The sequence below is a fragment of the Aythya fuligula genome, chromosome 4 (genome assembly GCF_009819795.1).
Source record: "Aythya fuligula isolate bAytFul2 chromosome 4, bAytFul2.pri, whole genome shotgun sequence".
NCBI classification, from domain to species: domain Eukaryota; kingdom Metazoa; phylum Chordata; class Aves; order Anseriformes; family Anatidae; genus Aythya; species Aythya fuligula.
The window spans coordinates 74,317,105-74,342,743 of record NC_045562.1 but is presented as its reverse complement, the minus strand read 5'-3'; the positions used below and the strand labels follow the sequence as shown (position 1 = coordinate 74,342,743).

Here is a 25,639-nt window from a genome sequence, read left to right as displayed (position 1 = left end):
CTGTCTTGGAATTGTTTGCCCAACCAGGAGATTAATCTTAACGTCTTTGTGAAACAAATTCTTTCACAGTGGGTTTCGCTGATGAGATGCCCAACTTAACAGCAGATGATACACCACTGCTACCTGTGGATGGGGAGACTGAGAGGAGGGTCTCTGGCAGATGTATTTCTGAGAACTGTCTACCAGGAGGCCTATAATAAAATGAACACTCCTGATTTCTGTGGGTTCTGGTACAGAACTGAAATTCCACGTGCTGCTGTGTTTTTTAAAAAACAAAACAAAGCCCCACTGAATTACTTGGATTATTCACAACATTTCCTAGAAATCTGGCTGCAAAATACAATACTGGAATTAATTCAAAAGTGCCTGGGTGTTTTTTTTTGTAGCAGATCAGTCCTTTCAGTTCTGTTATGAATTATTACTGAAGTGGCAGGGGAAAGTTTATATTTCCATCTGGCTCTTCATGACAAAAGAGGGACTCAAAATAGGGTTGGAAACATGCAAGTGAAGTTATGGCTGGCTGGTAGTGTTACCTCAAGGATGTGGATCTTGTCTCAGCAACTCACCGGCTGGATGCTTTCTACCTTTTTAACCAGATGAAATTCTGGTTTAATTTGTGGCCTTGAAGCACTCAAAGCTCAGGGAACAGGTTGACATTTTCACAGCAGGTGGCCATTCATGCACAGAGCTGTATCTGATGGGCTCCCAATAGCTTTTCCAGAGCCAAGAAGCATCACCAGCACATCCCCAGCTATTCTGCTTCTCACAAGCTACCTGTGGAGGGGCTGGAGCTGGAAGATGCTTTCTAAATCTCACCTAAATGATCCAGAAAAGCCATTCGTATACCTGTGCCAATGAATAGCATTCAGCTTAATAAAGGAGGTTGTCCAACACAAGCAAGGGAGGTAACATTTGGATGCATCTTGCCAATTTGTTGTCAGAAGACCTCAAGCAGTCCAACAACACAGCCTGTGGACAACCCCCTAACCCCCAGTAGCCTTCTCCTGAGCTGGCATAAACTGTCCATGTGGCTGCCTGCCACTGGGTAGGTAAATCTCCCTAGGTTGAAAATAGTGAGATTTGCCAAGGAATACCTCAACTGTGAACCGAAGGAAAAAGCTTAAAATTCTAGCAAGCATCCAGCTGTATACAGAGCTGCTTTATTTAATCAATGGCTTAAATTTTTAATTTTGGAGACAGCCTCGCAAAAAGTGATGTGATAGCAGCTTTTGGAGACTGTTGCTCTGTGGCTGCAGCGCTAATTTGTCTTGTCGATGGCATGGAGTAATTTGTTAGGAAGGAGGAAATCTTTCATGATTTGCTTTTCAGACTCTTATGAGTTACCAAAAAAAAAAAATCTGAAAATAAGCTTTGAAGTTTAACCTCAGCATGAAGATATAAAATCTAGGCAAATGTTTACCTAAAAGCTGCTCTCTTGTTCTTGTCTCAGATGAATTTCTGATAAGAAATTATGCTGAAATCTGCCTGTGATGTGTGACCAGAAGCTTGCCTTGGTTAGTGTGTGTGCAGGATGCCATATAGATCCTTGTTTCTGAAATACTGTGCGGGCTGGAGAACTGGTAATGCTTGTGCAAAGTGCTTCTAACCCTCTCTGCATCCCTTGATAGCTTTATCCCTGCCAATATTAGCCAACTGTAAGGTAGGCTACCCTTTGGAGGCGGTAGGAGTCCACGTTTTTGTGTGTTGTGTAAAGGTCAATATGGAGGTGGAGGCTCTGTTATTAATTGAGTTTACTTTTGCACTCAACACAGGGAATTTGGGTGTTTTCTGAGAGGTGGGATGAATCCACAAACCTGCAGTGCTCAGGGAGCAAAGCAAGCCCTCTAACTTTCAGCTCAGGCTGATTACTTTAGGCTAATTAAAACCTCACACCTTTCTTGAAAATTAGTGTCTACTGTTAAATAAGTTGAAAATCCAAAGGATTGGAGAAAACAGATGAAGCTCACTGTTAAACTCAGTCTGAGACCTTTAACGTGGTATTATGGCTGAGCACTGGGATGCTTGAAGAACCAGACCTGATTTTAGGGTAAAGTCTGTATCTAAGTTGATGTCCCCTTATTTTTAAAAGCTGTAGAATGTATATTACTGCTCCTGTTCATCCTTCTATAATTAATCTGCATTTCCTTGGAGAAAGGTGGTGCACATAGTCCTTGGCCTACTCAAACAAAAATTAGCAAACTCCTGTGCTTGATCAAATACAACTGCAGCAGTGCTGGCCATTTGGCTTATGTGAAGCTTATGGTTTGAGACACTAAGGGTGAGGCCAATGGTTGGGTTTATTTCTGAATGGATTAGGATCAGTGACAAAAACATCTAAAGCACTGGAGTTAGAAGGCAAGTCTGACAGGAGCACAGCGCACGCTGCTAGCTACTCTGGTGGGGTGACCAGTGCTGCTTTACAAAAAGGACTGTCCTGTGACTTGCTACCTTCTGTGCCTAGAAATTAAATCATGAAACCAAATCATTTCAGCTTTCTTAAACGAATTTAATACGACTGCCTCATCTTGTTAAACTACCGATTGTGTGAACCCAAAAGAACTCATTTAATGGAACTTTTTGGCTTTTTGAAGAGATCTCATGGGCAGGGACAGCTACTGCTTCAGAAGAAGGGCAGATGCCATCCCAGTATTCTGGAAGCTGGAGTTTGATTTGGGTGAAGGAATTGACTTTGCTGTGCAAACAGGTGCTTGTCTGCTTTTCCAGGCTTGTAGTTTAGGCAATTTTGGAAGTTGAGGATAAAAATCAGTCTTTCCAGAAAAGCTGCTTTGAGAGTTTTTAGTGTTAAGGATCACATATGGCGTATTCAGAAATAAAACTTTTTGCAGAGATTTGGCAGAAGTAAGCAACTCTCGATAAGCTTTGATCTTAGCTAGATTGGTAGAGTAAAATAGAAAAACTGTGGATGTGTATCTTACTCTCATCTATGCTACTGCTGTATAAACAGTAGCAGCAATCTATACTGAAACAAAACTTTCCTCCTGTGTAATACACACACGCCTAGACTGTGCAATGTTTGGGTAACAGTAAAGCAAAAATTCCCAATTTTCCCCCTAAACCCTTCCTTAGCACAGGAAGACAAGTGAAGCATCTAAACAATCTGCAGTGAGGTGTGAATGGATGCATGTGTACTAACCTCCTGGATAGTGTGCACGCTTGCAGATGTTGATTTAAAATAACATGATTGGCTTTGTGTCCCCTCTGAGGCATACCTGAAAGGTTATGCTGGGGCTGTGTCTGGCATGAGTCTTGTAGCCTGGCATGTGGGATGATGTCATTAGGAACAGAGCTGCTTTTTTCCCAGGAGAATTTTCTGATTAAGACTTTCGGCTTCCTTGGAGAAGCCTGCAGCCCCTGGGCTGTGAGAGCTGCTCCCACGGAGCAATTAAGCTTTTCGAGGGAACGTGCATGGTGTTGGAGTTGTGCTTTGTGATAACTATTCCTCCACTGATTTTTATTGCTGCAGGTGCTGCTTAGACAGTGGTGGGAGAGGTAATGCCACCTCCACTTGCTGCAGCTCAATTCAGGGCTCTTCCAGTTCAGAGCCCAGAGCTCTTAAAGTCCAGATAAAAAAGCAAAATATCTGCAGGGTAAACACTTCATGAGAGGGTTGATAGGAACAGAACTGGGGTGGTGATTGGAGTGAAGTTGAGGCTGGGGATGGGTATTGAGATGGTCCTGGGCCCTGCATGATTTACAGGGAGACTGAGGAGGAGAATTAGGATCAGTGATCCTTTAGAGGATAATGTCAAGAAAAACTGTAGCTTCCTCCTAGCCATGCTATAAAATGCAAAGGTGGCTTATTTTCCTATTCCAAGTGATGAGCTGAGGTGCAGAAGGACTTAAAGTCAAAGCTCCTTCTGGCTGCACACCGTGAGGAGCAGATTTTGTTTCAGTAGGATGATGCCTGCTGTGCTTGGCCTTGTGGACTTCTTGTGACTTTTCATTTCTGTCCCCTGTGAGATGGGTCCTGTAGGGCTGGGGGAAATAATCCTGTGACCACAAGGTGCTCTTCAAGGTACAGGAGGGCTGTGCTGATCTTCTCAGCAGCCTTTGCCTTTCTACCTAACTCTAGCCTCAGGCTCAGCAAAATCTCTTTTCTGTATCTTTTCTGTAGTGGTTTTAGACTGTTTCAGGCTGCAGTGGCCTTTCCTGTGCTCAGGGGTCTGACTCACCCTGTCATGTAACTCCTGGCATTTCAGCAAGTGCTGCCTTCCTATGAAGATAGCAATCTGCAGAGATAAAGATGGGGTGTCAAGGTGCTGCTTTGGAGGTCTTTAACTCTTCCCCAGCCAATTTAAGGCACAAAAGGTGTTTAATTACATCCCCTGAGCAACTACTAGCACAAGCCACAAAGCACCAGAGTTCTTCCATATGGAAACACGATCAATATTTTCACAAATTATGCAATGGCCGCATCAGATCCTGCTCCAAACTTCTGCAAAACACTGCCAAAGCTTTCAGAGAAACAGAACAGCTTCTGCTGTTGCTTGTGGCATCTGCCACCCCTCGAGGAGCAGGGGTGGCACTTGGCAGCCCTTAAGGTGATGAGGGGAAAGCAGCTGCTGGGGCTGGAGGTGGCTCTCAAGCTCTGTGTCCACAGGGAAGGTGCATCTGCCATGCACACCGCTCATCTCCTTACCTCGAGGAGACCCTGTGCTTGACAGGTATAAGTTGTTTGCATTTTAAAATACCTGGCAGGCTTAAGCAGATGAATTCAAAACAGCCTGGGTTGAAGCCTTGAGGTGGTTTAGTGATAAAGCAGACACCTGCCTGGGAGTGCAGTTCCTGTACAGCCCAGGTTTGGGATTATTTGCAAGCAGTGTGTTTTGTCCGCCCCTTGCCCAAGGGACAGGAGACTCGGCTGCCTTTTGTTTTGCTCTTTCCTCCCCTAAGGAGGGAGGAACTGAGGATGCTTCCCTTGCCAGAGTCCTCACTGACCTCTGCCCAGCCCTGTGATCTTACTCCACCCTTGCCCTTCTTCCAGCTCCTGCACATTTTCTCTCCCATCTCTAGCCCTTTCTGCTTTCAGGGCTTACCACTATTGCTCTCCTATCAAGCCAGTTGCACTGGGATTGGGAAACAAATGCAGAAGTTTTAATGCCTGGCTCTTACCTATTTGTTTTGAGATGAGGTGGTGAGAAAACTAAATCTCATGCTCTGTGAAGTGTGCTTAAATGACTGTGTGCCTCCTGTCTGACCCACTCCTCAGGAAAGATGAGACGCAGACCTGTTGTGACATCTTCCCTGGGATTGCCATCCAGGATATAGCTGAGATGGAAAAGCCAGGATCATGAATTTTGGCCCACCTGTAGCTGTTTTTGTGTTGCAGGGCTGCCTAAGCTTCTTGGTATCAGGGGTGTGTCAACACCAGTGGGTGCTCAGCATGGGTGAGGAGAGGTTATGGTGTCCACTAAGTGTTTTGGAGGAGCTAAACCCCAGGTTTTGCACGTTGCTTGAGGCTGAAATGCTTGTACAGGAGTCTGTAGTGCTGGCAGGCAGCCTGCCTGGCCCTTGTCTGTCCCTCCAGGGCACAGGCTGCCCCTCAGTCCTGGTATATCTGCCAACCCTATTTCATACCTGATGTGTTTGTCTCCTATGCTCTCCTTGTCCCTCTTTCTGGCTGTTTTGGGCAAATTTCCATTGTGCAGGGATGGAAACAGCTGCTTGAGCTCCAGCAGCAGCAGAAGACAGAGCCCTTGGTGTGTATTACTGGCTGTCTGACAGGCTGGATGGGGACAGCAGGAGCTTGAGTGCTTTTTGAAGCCTTGAGAGCTGTTCAGATGGGACCGGTTCATGCTTTCCACTGCTGAGCAGGCAGATGGAGGCAGAGATGGAGAGGGATAATTAATTAGATTTTTTTGATAAGTTTCTAACACATCAGAAAAGTGGCTTAGAAGTCACGTGAAAGTTTGAGCCCCTTTTGGTCTTTGAGTCCTTCCTTGGAAGATGCAGAGCAGTGGGGACGAGCCCGTGTCGGTGCAGGGCTCGCAGCAGGAAGTGCTGCAGCCCCTGTCCTGCCTCACAGTTCCTGTTTGTGGCTTCCCTGCTCACAACTTGTTTTTTTTTTTTTTTTTTTCAGTGGTGAGCTGTTGGCTCGAGATCCCTCAGACTGTGTGCACTGTTTTTAGCTGCTTCTCTTGGTGCTGCTGCATCTACATTGGCTCGTATGAAGCTTTAAAAAAAAGCCATCAATATTTTAGGGTTTCTATTCAGGCTCCTGCCTTGAAGCTCACCCTTTTCATTCTGCTATAGTGCCTAAAGCAAGCTAATGAAATATATCCCTCCTGCTTCAAATTAGGCATAAAAGACTTGTCAGAAGATGGGTAGGAGCTGCTGAATAATCCTGGTAATGTAAAAAATTGACGTTCTATAATGTCCCTAATTCTTCTAATTATACATGATACATGAGCACACCACAAGAGTTTTCCAGCTGCTTCATAATAAAATGTTGCAGTGAACCAGCTTGCTGTTGAATGTGACTAGGTTAAACTCTAATTAGAAACGTTGCGAAAGGGTAAGGAGTTGTCTGCTGTAATTAAGAAACTTGTCTCTCTCTCTCTCTCTTGGTGCTGCCACCTTCTGTGACCTACTGCTTGGCTCTGTGGGGAGCGACAAGTCTGTCTGTCCATCTGCATTGGGTGTCTCCTTGGAAACCTTTTTTTTTTTTCCCCCTCTCTGTTTTAAATTGCTAAAATGCAAGCACAGCAACCACCCTGCCAGTGGGTGAACACACAGGGTTTGGCCGGGGAGGGCTGTGGCACTGTGCTTGCTTCAGGGTCACTGAAAATTGCAAATGTTTTGAACCCCAGTCTGTTTTCATACTGGTTTTTGATCCGAGTGAGGTGGTGCCTAATGAATTTGGAGCTGATTTACTACATGCAGGGCCTGAATTTCCACAAACAATAAAAAAACTGCTTGGTGGTGCACCTGGAGACTTGATATGTGCCAACCCCACCGGTGGGGTCACACAGAATTGATCTGAAACCGCTTGCTCCAGGCGCAGGGTGCTGAGGAGGTTTGGTTGGTGGCATTCAGCCCCTGGTGACACTGCTGGTGCCAGGGCCGCCACTCGCCCTGACCCCACACCCAAAATCAGGCCCATGTTTATGTGCTAAACTGGATTGTGGAGCGGCCATTTTGGACACAGGCCTCAGCATCGCCAACAGAGCCTTGTGGAAGCCGATTCTTGCTTCCCTGTGGCAGTTGCTGGTTGAAGGCTCAGAGAAGGCGCTTGTGAGGCCCTGGTGCCTCCACAGCTGCATGGCTCTGGCCATTAGCGGTGATGATCAGTGCGTATGCGTGCCCCCATGGCTCTGTCACAGCACGCAGCGTGGCTAACTTCATGTCCTTCTTGTCGGCAGGGTACCTCAAGTGCGACACGGACGATGGCTGCGAGGCCAAGGAGGAGGCAGGGGGAGAGGAGCTCTTCGATGCTGTGAACTCCTCCATCGTTTCGGGGGACAGCATCAGGTTCTTCGTCAATGTCAACCTGGAGGTGCCACCCAATGCCACCGGTGAGTATCACCCTGCCACTAGAGCTTGGGAGGACAAAAACAGGGGTGAAATGGCTGACCCTGCTTTCCCCTGCTTCCAGGCTGCACTGTGAGCGTGTTGGTTTTCAGCTTTGAGATTTCTAGAGTGTTTTTTGGAAAACCCAATAAGAATTGGCTGCTGGGAGCTGTTCTTCAGCCATCTGTATGAAGTGTCCTGATTCCTTTTTCCCTATTTTTTCCCCCCAAACAAAAAAAGCAGCACCCCATGGTGAATGCTTACCTATCTGATGCAGTCACCTGGGCCATACAGCACAAGGCTGTCAAGTGTTGTGCCAGGTGACTTTGAGCCCACCCTTGCAAAATTATTTTTTTTTTTTTTTTTTTTTTTTTTTTTTTTATAAAAAAAAACAACAATAAAAGTGTCCAAGAGCCTAGATCAGGCCCAGTAGGACTCAGTTCTGCATTTGTGGCCTGAAGACCTTCAATTGTTTTTCGTGCTGCAGGCTGATCACTGGAGGAGAGATCTCCTAATGACAAGTCTTTCTTGTGAGAAATCAGATGGGCTTTCTTTGGTGCATGTACTGTCTCCAAGTAGCTTTCATGTGCCTCTGGGATTTCCTATGATGCAGGGGTTTTAGAGCTTTTTTTTGATGTTCTACATTGATTCGATGCTGGAGGTGAGTCAGGGCTATGGTTTGTACAGGTCAGTTGCTGGTGGTAAAAAGTGTGTGGAGGGACTTGTGGTGTCGTGTATGTGCCTCTTGATTTTAACTGTGCTGTCTGGAATCAATCTCCACACCATTTGCACTGAGACTGGAAATAAAGGGGGAAAAACAGCCTGTTAATCCTCTGATAGAGGTCAGGTCCCTGCAGAGTAAAATCAGAGATTCACCTGGTGCAAGTGTAGCTTTGTATCAACAAATGCAATCGCTGTTCCTGTCCCCTTTGTGTTGAGCAGGGTAAGCATGTGCATGCAGGACTACAGCCATGGGTGGTTTTTTGTTTGATAAGCTTGCTGAGGTAGGCTAGTCCCTGTTCTTGACTCCTAGAGGAGCAGCAAGCCACAGGACAACACGGTGTTAGTGAAAATTGGTTGTTTTTTGGTCCTAACCAGAAGCAGGCTTGCTGAAAAAATTGGCCCTTTGATTGATGGGGAAGTGCAACAAAGCATCAATTGTGCATGGGCATCCAGTGTTGTATTTAAATTATTCTTAATCTGCCCACAACAGAGGGGAATGCTGTTGTGTGCCAAGCTCTGGCACTTGGCCCTGGAGCAGGTAACTCTATAAACAATCTCCCCTAAGCCTTTAGCAATATTCATGCGTGCTATAAGGCAGCTTCATGAAGGGGAGGAGGGCCTGTGGGACAGCGGTGTTGGCATTGGTGCAGAGTAAGCAGTGAAAACTGAACCCATGGGACTTCTACCCTCATTGAGCTGTGGTGTCTGCTTTAAGTGGTCAATTGGTTTCTATAGGCCAAGTGTTTTGGGAGGGGGAGAGGAGAGCTGCTCAAAAAGCAAGTGGCACGGAGAGCACCAGATCTGAGTGCAGGGATTTCAGGTCAGCCTGATTCTGCTGGCACCGGTGCTGTGCTACTCCTCAGGGGGAGAAGACTGAGAATAAAAAGGTGGTTGTGCAGCTGTGTTGCAGGGGGACATGCCTGCCCAAAACTATGTTCTTTGTACCCCTGCCAAGCTGACATCCCTTATAAATTTTGCCTGACATGGAGAGCAACATAGAGGGGGCTTCCAACCAGCCTAGTTAGCACTGAACTGTGAAAATATCAAAAATGCTTGCTATGACTAAAATACTTTTTTTTATTATTATTTTTAGCTTTTTCTATGGATGACTTTTGCCCTAGTACACAATTTGAATGCACTCTGCAATGCATGTGCTAAATGTAAAGGAGAAGGGCTAGCTAACCTGGCTTTTGTGCTATGTGCTTAGGAAAAAGTGGCCTCTGGAACATGAGTGACTTGGCTTTTATCCTGGCAGCTGGAGGAAGCCTGCAGCCTGCGTGAGTGGGTACTGACTGTTCTGGAGGTTAAATGCAAGGGCTCTGGATTACACTTGGCATCACATTTTCAGAGAGTCCTTTAAGTTTGCTCGAAGTTATTTTTGGATTACAAGCAAGTCCTGATTGATCTATAGCATGCAGTTACTGGAAGTGGTGATGCAGAATAGCCATAGCACGGCCCTCTACTTGGCTATATAGAAGCCTGCTTTCTGAATCTGAGTGGTGACTTTAAGAGTAATATCTAGCAATTTTCAAGCCTGCAATTCTACAAATGCCATCTCAATTGAAAGACCTAAGGGGGACTGTACTCAGCTATGACAAGTCTGGGCTTAATGCCGTGGGGTGCATTGTTCAGGGATGAGGAATGTGAGCGCGGTGGATTCTTCTGTATCTGAGGAAGCTTGACTTTCCCTGTGTGTCCTCCTGGGCTTTTTTGTATTTTCCCTTCCATTTGAAAAAGGACAAAAAGGACTTCCTTATCTGCCTCGAGCAGTGATGTTTGTGACTGTGGTATTAGTTGTATCCCTTTTCTTCAGCTGAGATGTTTGGAATGCTTCAGAAAAAATGGACTTCTGATGTGCTGGAATCTCCTTCCCAAACACAAGGATGGAGGTTTTAAAAACAGGCTTCAGGCAGAACTGGAATTGAAATTTTCAAGAAGGATAGGTGTGAAGTGAGATGTTGATGCTGTCAAGGAAAAAAAAAGTGGGACAAGCAGCAAAAATCCAGGTCCTCTGAGTATCAGCAGTAGGATTCATCAGACCCCAGGTGTTCATTATCTAGGCTGTCAGCTCTTTCTCAGAGGTGGCTTTGAAGTGTTTTCCAGAGTTGATTTTACATGTCACATTGGTCCCTGGCTGTAGAAGAAGCATAACTGACTTCTCAGGTGGTTGAAAGTAGCCAAGATGAGCCCTGGAAGCTCTTCAGCTGATGGAAGTAGCCTGAACTTGGGGGAGGAGAGATGCTCTCTTCACAGTCTAAGCTCTTTCCAGAAATGAGGTTGTCATGAAACCCATTGAGGGACCCCAACCATGGGCCCATCTTCTGAAGAAAGTCCTCCAACACTGTCTGTATTGACTTAGTCCCTAGCATTTGATGCACTCACTGCTTAAAATACACTTGTTCAGTCTCCTGAAGGAAAAACCTGAGAAAAAATGCAGCTCTGTAGTATCTGTGAGCCTGTGGATGGTTCTTCTGGTCATCAGTTTAGTTTCTTGGCTAAGCGTGGTGTCCAGATTCTCACTTGTTGGCACCTTTTCTGGCAAGCTGCTGCAAGGTTCCTGCCTGCCTTAGCACAGGGCTAACAAAATCCAAAAATCTCCCTTGGGGAGGGGATGAGTTGGTACCCCAGGGGCTGGGTGCTGGCAGGCAACGTAAGTCGAATCACAGACCCGGTGACAGCTCTGCCATCATCCTGTCGAGCTGTTAATCTCCGCATGATGGATGTACAGCTTGCTGCAAGCGTAATTGGATGCACTTCACTGTAATACTGTTTTTAAAAAGAGCTCTGCGTGGGATTAAACATTGAGCCAACAAAACCAAGCACGGCCCATAAAACTCTGACAATTAACCATTGTCATAAAACGCTGGGCTGTGTGCACAGATGTGTGTAAACCAGGAAAGCCTGAAGAAATTTAGGGGGTAAGGTATGGCCTGTCTCATTTTTATTAATACTGGCTGCTGTTGCATTGAATATTGAGCCCAGATTGGTGCAGATTCACAGGCTCTGAAATGTTTCTCTGTCTTGACACTTGGGTCCTTTCTCCCGGGTGTTTTATTGCTTCCTTGTGGAAGCTGATGAAATGCTTTTTTCTTTTTTTTTTTTTTTTTTATTCTCTTCTGCCTCTGAGCCTTCCAGCTTAGGGTTTGGTGATAAGACGTCTGCTTTCAGCAAATGCTGGTAGCTCTGCCATATGAAGGTGGGTCTCATCTGAAGCTGGTTGGTCTTGGATTTGGGATCTGCATTTTTGGGGGAAGGTCAAGATGATTTTTAAAGAGATTAAGCTGTATGCTGAGGTAGCAATAAACACATACAAGTAAAAAGTTAGGTCTGTACCCTGTTGTATGTGCTCTTTCAGGAGTTGGTGCTGCAGTCCTGCCCTGGATGAAGTACCTCTCCCCTGACATCCCTGCCCCAGGCCAGAGGGAATCCCTGCTGCAGGAGCAGAGGGATATTTCTTGTGCTGCAGGTGGAAAATCAATCAAGCTTGGTGCTCTAGTCCCTGGGGATTCATACCAGAGGATGGGGGCATCAGCACATTACTATGCAGGCTGGGAGAACCTCTTTCCTCTCCAGACCTGTGCTACAAGCCCTGCATATTTCATAACCACCAGGCTAGCCAGATAGTGTCTTGCAGGCTCCCTCGCCTGGCTTTAAAACTCCTTTCCTATTCTCACCTACCCAGAGGTGTGTTAAGCTTTCTGTATTAGTACTATCTGGATGTGAATTTCATTTTTTTATGGAGTCTGGTTTGCAGCTGCTTCAGCCTGCTGCAAAAACATCAGACAAAAACATCAGACTAGGGGGTAGCTTCATCCGCAGCACCCTTGGAAATAAATCCCTGCAAACCAATACAGAAATTTGGTTTAGGTGCAGCCTTGGAAGTTGGCAGTGGGTTTGCAACAGGCACAGGGGAGGCTGCTTTGCAGGCAGCTGTGGTACACCCTGATCTGCTTGGCAGCTCCCTGAAGCCAGCCAGCTGAATATTTTCATGCTTCAGACCTGATTCTTGCAGCTTAGGGTTTTTCAAGCAGCTCGGAGTTCGCCTTCTCTTCCTTCCCCAGATTTCAGTAGTGGCTTGCATGGTTTTTTTCAGGGTGTGGTTTCCCAGGGATTTGCAGAGCTGTCATTGCTGAACTTTTTGCTGTATGCGTTGCTACTTGCAGCCGATGCTCATCCTGGTGGCTTCAGCTGCAGAGGGGGGTGCCTGGAGCAAGATTTTTGGGGTGGAGAGGAGACAAAATCCCGCTGGCAGCGCGAAGCCAATCCACGGCCAGGCCGGGGCTTTGTCGGAGAGGGAAGGGGGGGAAGTAGCGGAACACGGTTTACGCTTCACGAGAAATTAAAGCCTGTTCCACCCCTCCGGACAATTGATCCTTCCTAGATATGGAGAATCAACAGTTTCCTGTAATCTGCTCCAGCGGCACGCACGTGCACGCCTGCCACCGCCGCAGCAAAACACGGTGCTTCAGCTTCTCCTGCTGAGAGGGCTTTTATTTTATTTATTTATTATTTTTTTTTAAGGGGACGAGGAGAAAAGCTAGATGCTGGCGCCAAGGATATTCCAGGGAGAGTAGTGTCCAGAGACAAGTGGTCTGGGCCTGAATGGGTATCATTCTGCACACAATAGTCACATTTCCTCACATTAATGCCGAGGTCCTTTTTATGTCTCACGGCACAATGCTGACCCACGCGTTCCATCTGATAACTCCTGTTTTAGCAGTTTGATGTCAGCCTGGGATGTTGGACTCCCGAAGCTTCCTATACCCTAATGGAAAGTGGATGCACCGATTGTGCTGGGGGGGGGGGCCGGCCGGCCTCCCTCCGAATTTCCTGACCGGGGTGGTTTCAAAGTGGTGTTTACAGAGGCGGGGGGGTCGTAGTGCATGAAGGCAACATTTGTCCTTCTGGGTGCTTCACCTTGTGCTTGCCTCAGGGCAGCTCCCCTGGGATTTTTGGATGCCCTGGCCCTTCAGTTGGCACGAGAAAAAAAAACACCTTTCCCCCTGTCCCTTCCCCTGCTTCTAATTTAATATAAAAACCTATTGCAGCTTTTTTTTTTTTTTGAAAATTCACTTTTGTGTCTGAGTTAAGGGGTGTGATAAGCGATGCTGCTCAGCTCCTATCCTGTCCTTGGCTCTGTGCAAAAGCCCTGGTCAGTCTGTCTGCTTCTCTAATCCCTCTGCAATGGTAGGAAAGCAGTGTGAGGCAATAAACCTTCACCTGCCCAGCTTATAATGCCTGTGCTGAGCATTATTCAGGTGAGGTTTTCCTCTGTGCCCTGCCAACCCCTTTCCAGCCTGCTCCAAACACCAGCAGCTATTGCCTTGCCCCCCTGCTTTTAACCCGGGTGTCAGTTTAAGGATGAACCCAGCTGGTTTTAGGCTTTCTCCTGCACCTCAGCCCACTGTCCTGTTGTGGGAATGTGGGATAGCAGGGGCATAATTACTTAGCTAACAACTCTATCTAACCAAAATTACTCAAGCCTGTTGGGAATGAGTCCAGGGTCAGCACAGACATGGCAGGACAGCAAAGCAAAGCCCCCCACCTTGAGATCCTGCTTGTGCAATACCTCGGTGCCAGAAAAAAGCTGGTAGTACCTCTGTAGCTTCTTTGTGAACTGCTCTTGTCCTGTGTGTTGATGGGCTTTAATTTTCTGAGGCAAGAAATTCAAAGACCAAAACAGTTTTTGCTGCTTGCGACGTTCTTCAGTGCCAAGTGATTGAGGCTTAGATTTGCTCAGGGCCCTGGAGAAATCACCCCTGCCTAGATGAAATAGCTGTTTGAGAATAAATACTTCCACTTATGTCAGATCCTTGTTTGTTGAGGAAAACCATGGAAATGCTAATGTAGGATTCTGCTCTGATTTATTAGTCTATTTACTGTGCGGGCATGCTGGGGAGCACATGTAGATCTAAAGCAATGTGCGCTGACACCTGCACAGCCAAAAACTTCCTGCTCTCCAATTTTGCACTCCTATTTATAGGAGAGATGCTGTCAACATCCAGAGGTGCTTTGGACCAAAGGCTTTTGGTCTTCTCGGGTGTTAAGGGCAGCACTGGGGCCCTGTGCAAGGAAGGGATGGTGAAAAAGCAATCTTAAGTGAAAGGGGAGATAAGGTAAAAGGTGAAAAGCCTTGAATTTTATGGTGTGACTTCCATGGGTTTGGTTTTGTGTTTTCAGGGCTGTCTTTGCATAAAAAAATATTATCCAAAGAGGGAAAAGAGGGGCAGGGAGGCAAGTAGGAAGCTTTATTTCTCTGCATTGCTAGCAGTGAAGTTATGTAAAGGGGAAGCTAGGGTGGAATCCCTTTTAGGTGCAGCAAATGCATTTTTTGCCTCCAAGTATTCAGTTGCCTTGTGAATGTCTAGAAGCTGGTCGAGTCCTGTTCTTCCCCAAGTGATGGGAAAGAAAAAATGGAGGCATGCCATGGTGTCCCTCCAGGGCTCGGAGTGTGCTGACACGAGGCCGCGAGAGCAAGTCTGATGTTGGCAATTCATCACCGCTGCTAACATAGATGTTAACTCCCAGGGAGCTGCCTGCAGCATATTTGGTAATGCTGTGAGCTTGCGTGCGTGCCCTAGAAATTTGGGATGCGTGCGTTCCTTGGTGGGGCTTCCAGGGGATGTCAGAGATGCGCTGCTGACTTTTTGGTTGTCCCATGGGCAGGAGCTGGAGCGCAGCCTAACAGATAAGGCTGGCCAGCCCTGGCAGCTCTCCTTTAACTGTGTGTGGGGACAAAGACAGCGAAATGCCCATAACTAGCCTACGTGCTTAAAATAAACTTCTGCAGCCTTTGTCTGTCCAGCAAAGCAGAACCACAGAAATAGAAATGGGAATGTTATGTGACCCTGATCTCTTTCTAGTTAGGTGTACTTCATCCTGACTCTCAGGTGTGAAATCTGGTGATTATTCCTGGTAGTAAGGCATAATTGATGGTTGATGGGTAGGATCCTCCTTGCTGTTAGAGGCTGAACCTGTGGCTTTCTACATCCTTTGTGCCTCCAGTGAAGGGCTGCTCCATGAGATTGCAAGGATCCAAAGGTATTACATCTTTCCAGCTCCTCCAAAACTGGAGGAAAGCAATGACAGCGCCAGAAGGAAGAGGAGAAGTGGCAGGCACATCTGTAGGTTTTAGCTTCATCCCAGCCACCCTTTAATAGCATAGGCAGCCTCCTGCAGGGTTTTATCCTGGGTTTGCTTAGCAGGTTCCCCTGCAGTAGGTAAAAACACACTTGAGGTGTATATTTCCATTTTTCATGTCCCAGTTAACTTGCTACTCTCCTTTTCTGATGCTACCGTGCTCCAACAGCCCTAAAAGTGACAGCTCAGAACTGGTGACATCCATCAGCCTCCTTTTCCCTGGGCTGAGTCTAAGCAGCGTGTTGCTTGGCTGAAATGATGAATGAGGCTCTGAGCCTTCCAAAACATCACCTCTGTACCCAGAATGGTACATCTGAGAAGTCTTCAGACTCCTCTTCTTCTAAAACCCCTGTCCAAGGGACGTAATGAGATGTTTTTGCTCGCTTTGATAAAGCACGCTCGGCGCTCACCTGAGATGAGAACCAGAGAGCTGTCAACAGAGGATTGATACGCGCTTAAAAGCGGTACGAGGAGCTGAGAGATGCTGTGTGATAAAAGGACAACACGAATTTCTGCTGTCTTCGTGCATCCCAAAGGGTGGCATGAAGGACAGGCTGCGGATATCGGCCTCAACGCGTGTCCGCTATTGTTCGGGGCTGTGGGTGCCTTTGTCTATCTGGAGCTATTTCATGCGAAAGCTGCAAAAACCAAAACATGTTTTCTCTCAATGAATATTTATGGCCTCCAAATCTTCCAGCATACTTTTGCATGTGTAATTAGGCTGTAAATTGAGTAAGTGAGCACTGGAGAACTACAGATGTAAAAGCCCGGGGAAGATGCTTGATGTTTCTGGTTTAGTTGGGTGCTTGCTTTTTAATAATAAATAGCATTTTCAAGATAAAAACAGCTTGTGCTTTCCAAACGATGTGTCAAAAGCAGTAATAATTGGGGCTGTTGCACCAGCAGACTTGTCTTAAGTGATGCTTTTAATCACATGCACAGCATCCAAGTGAACTTTGGAAGAAGTTGGGTGATGTAACCAAAGCCTCTGAGCAGTCTTATTTTGTTTAGAGATAAAGGCAACCCTCTCCCTCTTTTCCTCTACTGCAGTCAACTCTGTTCCCAGTTTGAGTCCCAGTATTTTAACCTTTTAAGTGGGAACATGACTTGAATTTCTGGTTTAGGATAAAGCAGCTTTGTGTGTAATAAATCAGTCACTTTGTGGAGTTCTGGTGTTTTCACTCTGTATGCAACTTAATCGTGTTCTCAGTCCTCTCTTTTCGGAGGGCAGCAGGGCTGAGCTTGTAGCTGCTTTCATGCTGGGGTCAGCCTGCGAAATGGGATCAGAGCAGTTCTTGTTGGTTGGGACTTAAAAATCCAGCTAAGTGTAGGAAACAATCTCCTCTGAATATCTGCAACTCCGTCTTGCATCTCTGTACTTTTCCACAGCTTGGCCTCTGGAAAGGTTTTTGGTTTTCAGTGGGGTTTTTCCATGCTGTCACTACACTCATTCGAATGAAAACTGTTCATGTGTTTCCTGTGTAATATTGGTAGCAGCACAATCTTGGGGGGCTTTTTTTTTTTCCAAGTGTGAAGACGGGGGAGAAGAATGAACAAACAGCAAATGCAGTATGAGTGGTGTTGCAGAGAAACTACCTTGGATGCAGGCAGTACAGAGGGGGCTGTGGCAGAAACAGCTGGGTTTTATTTATGGCTTTTCAGCTCTATACCAAAAAAAAAAAAAAAAAAAAAACTGCTTCGTAGACACTCTAAGAAAATAACGTTGCTTGGAAGTCTGCACCGGGAACTTCTGGGGTACCCCTGTCCCTGTAACTCAACCGCCTAGTGACACTTAATAGCCTCTAAACAGCAGTTTTCTTTCTCAAGAGCTCTGTTGCTTTATGCTTAGATTTATGGAGGCAGAGTGGTGAGTTGACAGGACATTAATGTGCTCATCTTCAAGTCACTGTGTGTGATCTGTCACAGCCCGCTCCCTTGGAAGTGCCTGGGTGTTATTGTTGACTTTTTAACGAGGACAAGAATGGTTTCCAAGCGAGCGTGACTCATGCAATCTTAGCCTCAATCTATCAAACAACGATGCATGGGATTAAATGATTACCTAAAGTATTTGGAATTAGATTTTATGGAAGCGGGGGGGTGGAGTGAAGGATAAAAATACATGGGGAATCTGAAAAACAAAAAGCTGCAAGGCAAACCCAGGCTGATCAGATAACGATAAAGGATGCTTCTGTACTTGGTTTATATTTCCTAAATGGGAAATGTTGTAAAAATTGAATCTCTGCTTTTCTCTAGAGAGGGTTCTCTGCCAAGAGTGATACTTCACCTTGTTCTGAGCCTCCTGTTGCCTGTCATATACCTGTAATCGTAATGACCTGTTATAGTAACGCTGTCTACGTACCTTTTCTTCTTGTTTTCCAGCTGAAAATGAAAGTGCTGGCTGCGTGTTACTACACACATCAAGGAAGGTAAGCAGGAATTCTGTGTGGTAAACTTATTTTTCATATACTTAATCATTTAGAAGCAGAGAAAAGGATCTTGTGCTCTGTGGGGATGGGAAGGAGGTTTTTACTGGCCTAACCAGGGCTTGTTAATACCTCTTTTCCTGAATTCCTCTGTCTTTATTTAAACCTAAAGATCCATGTGCTGCTTGTACTCCAAACAGTTTCTATGTAATTCTGATTGTTTCACTGTTTTTTGTCCCAGACAATTCCTTGACATGTTAATTCATCATTTTCTTTCTGCAGCTGCCTGCAAAGGGATCCAAGTGTACACCATAGAGATTCAGGCTGCTTAGCTGCTCTCTAGCCGAAAGCAGAAACACCCAATAGACACTGCTGTGATTTGGTTTCCTGTTTATTCCAGCTAATCAGATCTGCCTTCACGAGGTTCAGCAGGAGCGAATTCCCTGGAAACATGCAGTCTAGGAGGAGGATTGGGAAATGTTTAGTTTACGCTTGCGTTTGAGACCGTAACTCGATAAGGATAAGGCGGAAACGCACCAAGCCTCGTGGAGGCTGGAGTAGTGCAGACCTCCATCTATGCAAGTACAAAGTTAGCAGGGAGGAAATGAGCTGATATTTAATACCACTTTCAGTCTTTGGGGCTGCCAGGCATGACTCACGGTGCTCGGAGTTGTTTCAGCTCTCATCCTACCTGCTGGTTGGAGGGACTGCCGACGTGTAAACTTCTAGCATCGCTGAAGCTGGCAAATCAAATATTGCAGGCTTCGTTGCAGGCTGTAATGTCGGTATTTAAATCTCTGCACTGAAGCCCTAAGGGCATTTTAGAGAATCCCGGAAACTTCCTTGACTTCTTTTAGGCCTCTGAGCTCAGATCCTGAAAGGTGTTTCAGCAGGCTGAACTATTATGGGGAAGAAAATGCGTAAATACTTCTAGCAGAAAAAACTTTCCTCTACTCCCCAAGTTTAAAAATACATCAAAAAAGACTAAATATCGCTTGATAATAAGGCATGGAAGTTAAAATCAGCTATTCTGTGCTCAGGAACGGAAATGTCTGTTAATAATTTGTCTTGTCTAATACTACTGCCCAAGCTGCTTTGAGTTCTCGACACTTGACTGAAAGTAACCTAAGAACTTGGTAACTTAAAGTGCAATTTCTAAGCCTAAATGCAGGATCTGCTGTTGATAAGAAATAGCTGGAAGCTGCTAACGTGTAAGTGGCTTGTCTTCTGCTCTTTTCTTTTCCAGAGCTGTAGGAGTCCTGCTTTTCTGGCCTATAGTTCATGCTTGAGCATTTTAGTGTGCTGTTGAGCAAGAAATACCAGAGGGATAGCAGGCTTTCTCAAGGCTTGAGGAAAATATACTAATTGCCAGTTATTGCTTCCGTGGAGGACATGTAAAATTGTTGTGCTTGAAATATTAAGGAAATTGGGTCCTGGGTCACAGGAGAAGTGGCTCCAAGTGCCTGGGAAGAGAGAATTGTTAAAATAAAAGTGGTTGGGTCACAAATTTTATAGATGTTTTCCTTGGGTTGTCACCACCTCTGGTGGTAGTCCATGGTTCCTGTGCCCCTTCTGGAGCCCTGGAAGGGCAATCCATGTCTTGGGCAAGGTTGGCATGGTCCTTGGTAGGCATAAGGAGGAGCTGCTGACAGCTCCAACTGCTTAATCGCCATCCCAGAGTCTTTCTGAAGAAAGTGCCATCAGTATCTGCAGCAGCAGCATGGAGGGAGCAGTGCTCAGGGCAACGTGTATTTTAGGAGCACCTTTTCCTAAGGTTCTTGCGGTGTATATAAACGTGGGGTTGGTCTCTAGAGCAGCAGCAAGGCTGATAACTTCCATTTTGGACCTTCCTGATGAGCGTTGAGGGCTTTGTTTTGCATGGATTGAATGTGCAGCTTTGTCTTATGGTGGTTGACCAAGAGTCCTGCCTGCCTGATGTCAGGAGAGGCTGTTCCAATGTGATTGCATTGCATGACAGCTTCTCTTGCCAGTGTATGGCTTTGCTATTAAGGGTACTTGATGCTATTAAAATAAGTATTGGGTAGCTGTCTCATTTCTTTCTCGGCAGTTTCCAGCATCGAGTCACACCAGGATACTGGATGATCTAGCTAAAAATATTTGTGAAGGAGTAGTCATTAATTTCTGCTCAAAGCAGTGGGTGTCCTGACTGGAGTAGGTTCTGTTTGAGCTATCTCTGAGGTGTTGCTGTACCAGCAATCCAGCTAATTTGTTCTTGGTTTGTCTCAGCTAGGCAGTGATGTATTTATTTCCTCTCATCATGGCACGTTGCCTTGTGGTGTTTTACGCATGTATCATACCCAATGTTAAGGGAGTGATAATAAAGACAGTTATTGCCCCTATTTCTTGTAAAGGACCAGGAGAAGGAGGATAGAGAGTCTGATTTACAGAAGGCATTGCCAGGAGCTGGAGCTGAACCTTTAGGACTTGTATTAAGTAGCTGACAGAGCTGTCCTGCCACAGCAAGCAAATGGTGCTGTCTCGTGCAGATCGCTGGGGAATCAGTGTTGATTGAGATGATGTGGGCAGATAACAGCCCTCTGAATGCCTCTGATTCATTCCTGCTCTCCATCAGCCAACTTCTTGCTTCCACAGTTTTCCTTCTGGTGGCATCTCAAGCGTTGGGAGCACGATGACACGAAGCCCCTTTTGCTTGCTTGAAAGCTCCTTGATGCTGCAGCACTCCAGTTGCTCTTGACCTTCCCAATACTTCTTTTGCTGCCTCCTTTGCAATCCATCTCAAGTTCTCTCTAGGTTTAGTCCCTTTGCTGTCCGAACCTAAGCCCTAGGTCGGACTCTGCGTGCCAGATGAGCTGAAAGAAGACCTCAGAGAAACAGCTGCTGGTCACCAGGTGATCCCATGAACATTAATGGGTATTTTAACCTGTAATTGATGGGTATTTTAACCTGCTCTCATACAGGGATCATGTAAGGCTGATTGGGCACTTGCAGTTAGACACCTCTTTTAGGGGGGTGATAATATGGCTGTGTCACCCTCTCCTAAAAGCAGACAACATTAAAGCCTTGGGGGTGGCGGTGAAATCCTTCAGAGAATCCTCGGTCCCAATCCTCCAAGGCTCTGGAAGAAGTGATTGATGCAAAGTAAAACAGTGTTAATTGCAATGGATGTGTACTGACAACTTGATAGTTGCTGTGATAATTACAGTAATTAGTGAGATGTTAGTGTTTTTCCCTGTGTCTAGGCTATAAATGGAAAAGGTAGAAAGGGTACGTGTGAGAGGAGCGGATCTGTGACTCAGGCAGTGGGGTGGCCCCATAACACGGGGAAATGTGCCAAGGTCCTGCTTGTGGAGGCAACTTGGTGGCAGATCTGTAAAAGCAATCCAGAGCGTGCTTCTCACTGAGCGTAATAGGAGCTGAAGGCTTAAATGTATCTCTAAAATCTTGTCCTGACCTCGTGAATTCAAGCTTGGCTGGCCTCCTGTGGGATGGGAGATCTGCGTAACAAAGTGAGATTCCTGGGTTCCCACTTCCTTGCTTGGTCTCAAGCTGTTGAAGGACAGGACTGTCGGCCGCTTTTGACTCACTACCGTGAGCGTTAACTGCGTGCACGGATTTCTAAGAACTGTGAAACGGGAACGACGCATCTGTAGTTTGATAATTCAATTAACAAATGTCATAGCTGACAAACGCAGAAAAGGTTTGAGGTTCTGCAATACAGCGTGGCTGTTCCTTCCATCTCAAGGAAGACTCCGTGAGTCTGTCTGCGACAGCAGAGAGTTGAGGCAGTACCAGCCTTTGTCTGCCATCTGTTTTTCCTCCTGTCATACATAGATTCAAAGCTAAATGTTATGTAGAGAGGAAGAAAACTTCCTCAGGAGTAGGAACAATAGGAGTTTAAGTATAAAAAGGTGATGAGCTGGATGGGATTCCATCTCCCCTTCGAGCTCCTGAACTAGGAGGACAGAGATGGCTCTTGGAGAAGAGCTGGCTTAGATGCACTGAGATGCACACTGACAATTCTTCATGCTTCTGAGCTGAGAGTTCATTTCTTCCTAGTAACTTTGCCTGTGTTGTTACAAACATCTTGAATTGTTTAGACCAAAAGAGGCTTCTAAATGCTCCTTAGGCGTTTATGCTTTTTAGACTTAATTCTGTGCTTTATCCTCGGCAGTGAAATTGATTTTTTTTTTTTCTGCTTTCAACATCAGGGTGTAAAACTGTGCCTAGACATTCACCCATGGTTACTAAATGAGCAAAAGCGTTGATTTTGCAGGCCTTCAATGTGTTAATAACATAAAACAACTTCTCTTCTACAGTGGGATTTGGAAAGAGTGATTCCAGAATCACTGGTTTTGTGGCAGTAACTTGAAACTGTCTTGTGGACTACACAGTTCCTAGTCCTTTGCTAGGTGTTACGTACACCTGTCTAATGCTCTGACCTCTTCTTAACACAGTACCTGAAGTTAAAGAACTTTGAGGAGGAAGTCAGAGCCCACAGAGACCTGGATGGGTTTTTGGCCAGAGCCAGCATCATCCTCGATGAAACAGCCACCTCCTTGGATGATGTTCTTAGAGAGATGCTGAAACATTTTGCCGAAGATCCTGAGAACACAGAGCCAAGCTGCAACTTTGAAAAAATCATGAGCACTTTATTCACAGATTCAGGGACCCCACGAGAAGGGAATGGTAATTAATTCCTTATTTGCAATTATTATTTGTTATCCTTTCTATTGGGGGGGGTGTTGATTACTCACTATTGCATGATCCCCAGGTTTGCATGTTGCATGTGACACTAGGGTTTTATTTTTTGTGACCTAGACTGAAGGGACTCATGTCTCCAAGGTTTTGTTTTGGTGGAGTTTTGTGCCTATTTCATTAAGATGAGATGTACTGGTGTTTTTTTGGGGGGGGAGGAGACTCCAACACTGGAGTATCTTGTCTGGCCCCATCAGGTGTGATTGTCCATAAAGTGTTAGATCTGTTTTTTCAAAGAGATGCTTGCTGGTGTCCCTTCAGAAGTGGCTCCTTTGCCTTGTGATTCTCCATCTGAATTCACACAGGCTGGGAGAGTTTGACTGCTTTGAATGAGTAATTGGCTGGGGAGGGCTGAGCATTTGTGTTGCTCCCAGCCTACTGGAAGGGGTGATAAGCTCCTTGTTTTACTCCAGAAATTCAAAACTGGGGTAGCCTCAGCCAACTTCAGCTTACGTGTCACTATGAGCTACCACTGAATGTCATAGCATAGTCTAAAACACTGCCTTTTAGCCCAAAATGTGAAGAAGCTTAACTAAGCATTGTTTCTCTGTAGGCACCCATGACGTTTCAGAGCCAACAGGAATGAATATACAAACATGTACATCGCATCTCAAATGTAACTGTCACAGCCTGAGTGAATTTGTTTAACAGATATGTCAAGTCCTGAGCATGTAGTAAGCATGTTCATGCTTTGGTTACTTCTTGCTGCCTGTCTTAGAGCTTTGCATTTATAATCTATTTAATTTAGGCTTTCTGCCAATAAAGAAAAATTAAGCAGTGCCATGAAATGATCAGAGAATAGTAATTACAAAGAGGGGAGAGAGGGCAGGGGAGTTGGAAGATGAAGTCTCTTCTAGTCCTGTGTGTGTTGAATAATGCTAATATAATGACTTAATATTGCAGTAGGCTGCTGTTAGGGGGAGAAAACAGCTGCCTTCTCAAACTGGAGAGTTTAGGGACAGAATTCAAAAGCATCAGGTCAAATGCTTCCACTTTCTCCTATTGTCATCCCCAACCCCTGCATCAATCCAGTATGCGGTTAAATAAGTATGCTTGGTATTAGCATTTAGCTTCAGTTGGAAAGGAAATGTAATTTGCAGTGGCAAAACAAATGTAGACAAACCTGTAATGTTTCTATTTTTCTTCTCCTAGTTCACCTCTTATCAGATACAATTCAAGGGGTCACAGCAACAGTCACGGGGGTGCAGTATCAGCAGTCCTGGCTCTGTATCATGTAAGTACCTGGGTTATTAATTATAAGAATACACAAACGGCTTGAAACTTGCAGCCCTTTTAGCTGTAGGAAGGAACAGCAGTTCAGAACATGCCCTTGTAAATTTGAGTTGGTGATGTCTTTGACCATCTGTCCTGGCCTGTGGGTTCTCTGAGCATTGTGCTGCTCCTCTCTGCAGATGGTCATGGTCTCTGCAAGGCATTAAGTTGCTGGATACTGTCTAAATCTGGGGTTAACAAACTAAGAATGCTGAAAAAATCTGAGCCAAGAAATGCTAATTACTGAAAATGTTAATCAGGAACTCCTGAATAGGGCAAGTGAACTTGATCATGGACTACTTTGGCAAAGCCTGAAATGTTATCCTGAAAGACTTCTTAGACCCTTTGAAAGCGTCTAAACTTTGTAACTGAAATTGAATTCAGAAATTCATGCTATTCAGACAGTGATTGTTGTCTGGCAATTAATTCAAACCCTGTCAACTCAGTTAAATGTTGGATCGGTAAAGACTCCGTCACCTGGGATTTATGAGGCATGGTGGCTTCACCCCAGCTTCCACTTGACTAAAACTGGATTGCTGGGTTTTGAAATCACTGTCCCAGAGTCAAGTATGCTGGGTGAGCCAAACTGTCCCTCTGCAGAAGAAAGCCAAAACCTGAGTCACTGAGCCAACCAAAACAATGCAATTTGACTTTCTGTCACAGTATGCAGATGTAATCTAAGTCAAGTTGTCAAGAAATACCCCAGTAATTTCTCTGGGAATTAACCTATGTTGGATGGGTGCCTAAAGGCTCTGAGTAAATGCACATACTGTAGCAAAATTCACAACTGGTTTGCTAGAACTGTCATAGTAGCTTTCCTCCTCCTAGCTGTGATTTTCCTATCCTCTGCTTATGACTGGAAAAAAAAAAAAAAGTAGATTCTGCCTTAGAAATAGATTGTTTTAAACTTATTTCTAATCTCTTATGAAAGAGAAGGATGTGCTTTCTACGTAAAAAGGTATCTAGTTCACTTATTTAATAGAACAGGAACCTGACATGCAGTAATGTCTAAGTGCTACTGTCAGCCTCTACTTTTTTGCCTGGGATGTACAGGACAGCTTGTATGAATGAGAAAATGAGTTCCTACACCAAAATGGTCTTTCTGTGCCAATCAACCAGGAGGGCTTCTGAGTTTTTTTCCCTTTTGCATGCCACAGGCATAAGGGCACTAAGGGAATGTGTGTGCTACTCTAGGAAGTGCAGAGGGTGGAAGCTTCCATGACGGTATGTGACATGGCTCTATAGAGGACTTTAGAGAGTTTAGAGTATTGACTTAATTAAAAAGCACTTCTAGAGGTCATGATACAAATGCTGTGGTTATATACATGAAGCTGAAAAGGGTAGGTTCAGCCTTCCTACAGAAAGTGAGCCAAAACTTTGAATGTGTCCATGTGAGTAATGCTAGCTTCCATGACAAGACATGATTTGAGGAATAAGCTTACAGCCTAAAGGTGTCTTGTGCAAAACTTTCCTTGTTTCTCCCTTTTGTTGCTCTGAAGAGGGAGAAGAAAGTGGTGGGAAAGCAGTGATGAGTTATTAACTATAATTATATAATTATTGCACTGTATTTCTGCTGCAGCTATTGTGCAACAGATTGAGAACCATATTTTTAGACCTTACGTTTTTCTTGAAGTCAGATTGCAAAACAACTTCCAAAACTCTGAAGTAGAAGGAATTTGTTGATGATTTTTTCCTGTATGAGTGGGAAGAACCTTTAAGATATCTTTTTACTGTTCTTTCTCCTTGTGCTTAATATCTATACTCTTTGTTAAATCTTAAATCAGCGCTCCTGTTTTGTGTGCCTTAACTAACTT

The 25,639-nt window shown here is 45.2% G+C and overlaps 1 protein-coding gene across 8 annotated transcripts in view; it reads left to right on the top strand.

The window, feature by feature from the left end:
- Positions 1 to 25,639, top strand: part of SLC4A11 (solute carrier family 4 member 11) — a 90,694-nt gene that overhangs the window by 21,011 nt on the left and 44,044 nt on the right. For 7 of the 8 annotated variants that reach the window (XM_032186416.1, XM_032186413.1, XM_032186420.1 and 4 more), the window contains 5 exons: positions 7,383 to 7,535; positions 17,773 to 17,819; positions 22,253 to 22,484; positions 23,107 to 23,169; positions 23,706 to 23,787. In XM_032186416.1, coding sequence (XP_032042307.1) covers positions 7,383 to 7,535; positions 17,773 to 17,819; positions 22,253 to 22,484; positions 23,107 to 23,169; positions 23,706 to 23,787 — 577 coding nt within the window. The remainder of the gene's footprint in view (positions 1 to 7,382; positions 7,536 to 17,772; positions 17,820 to 22,252; positions 22,485 to 23,106; positions 23,170 to 23,705; positions 23,788 to 25,639) is intronic. The other variant, XM_032186414.1, reaches the window with a different exon arrangement.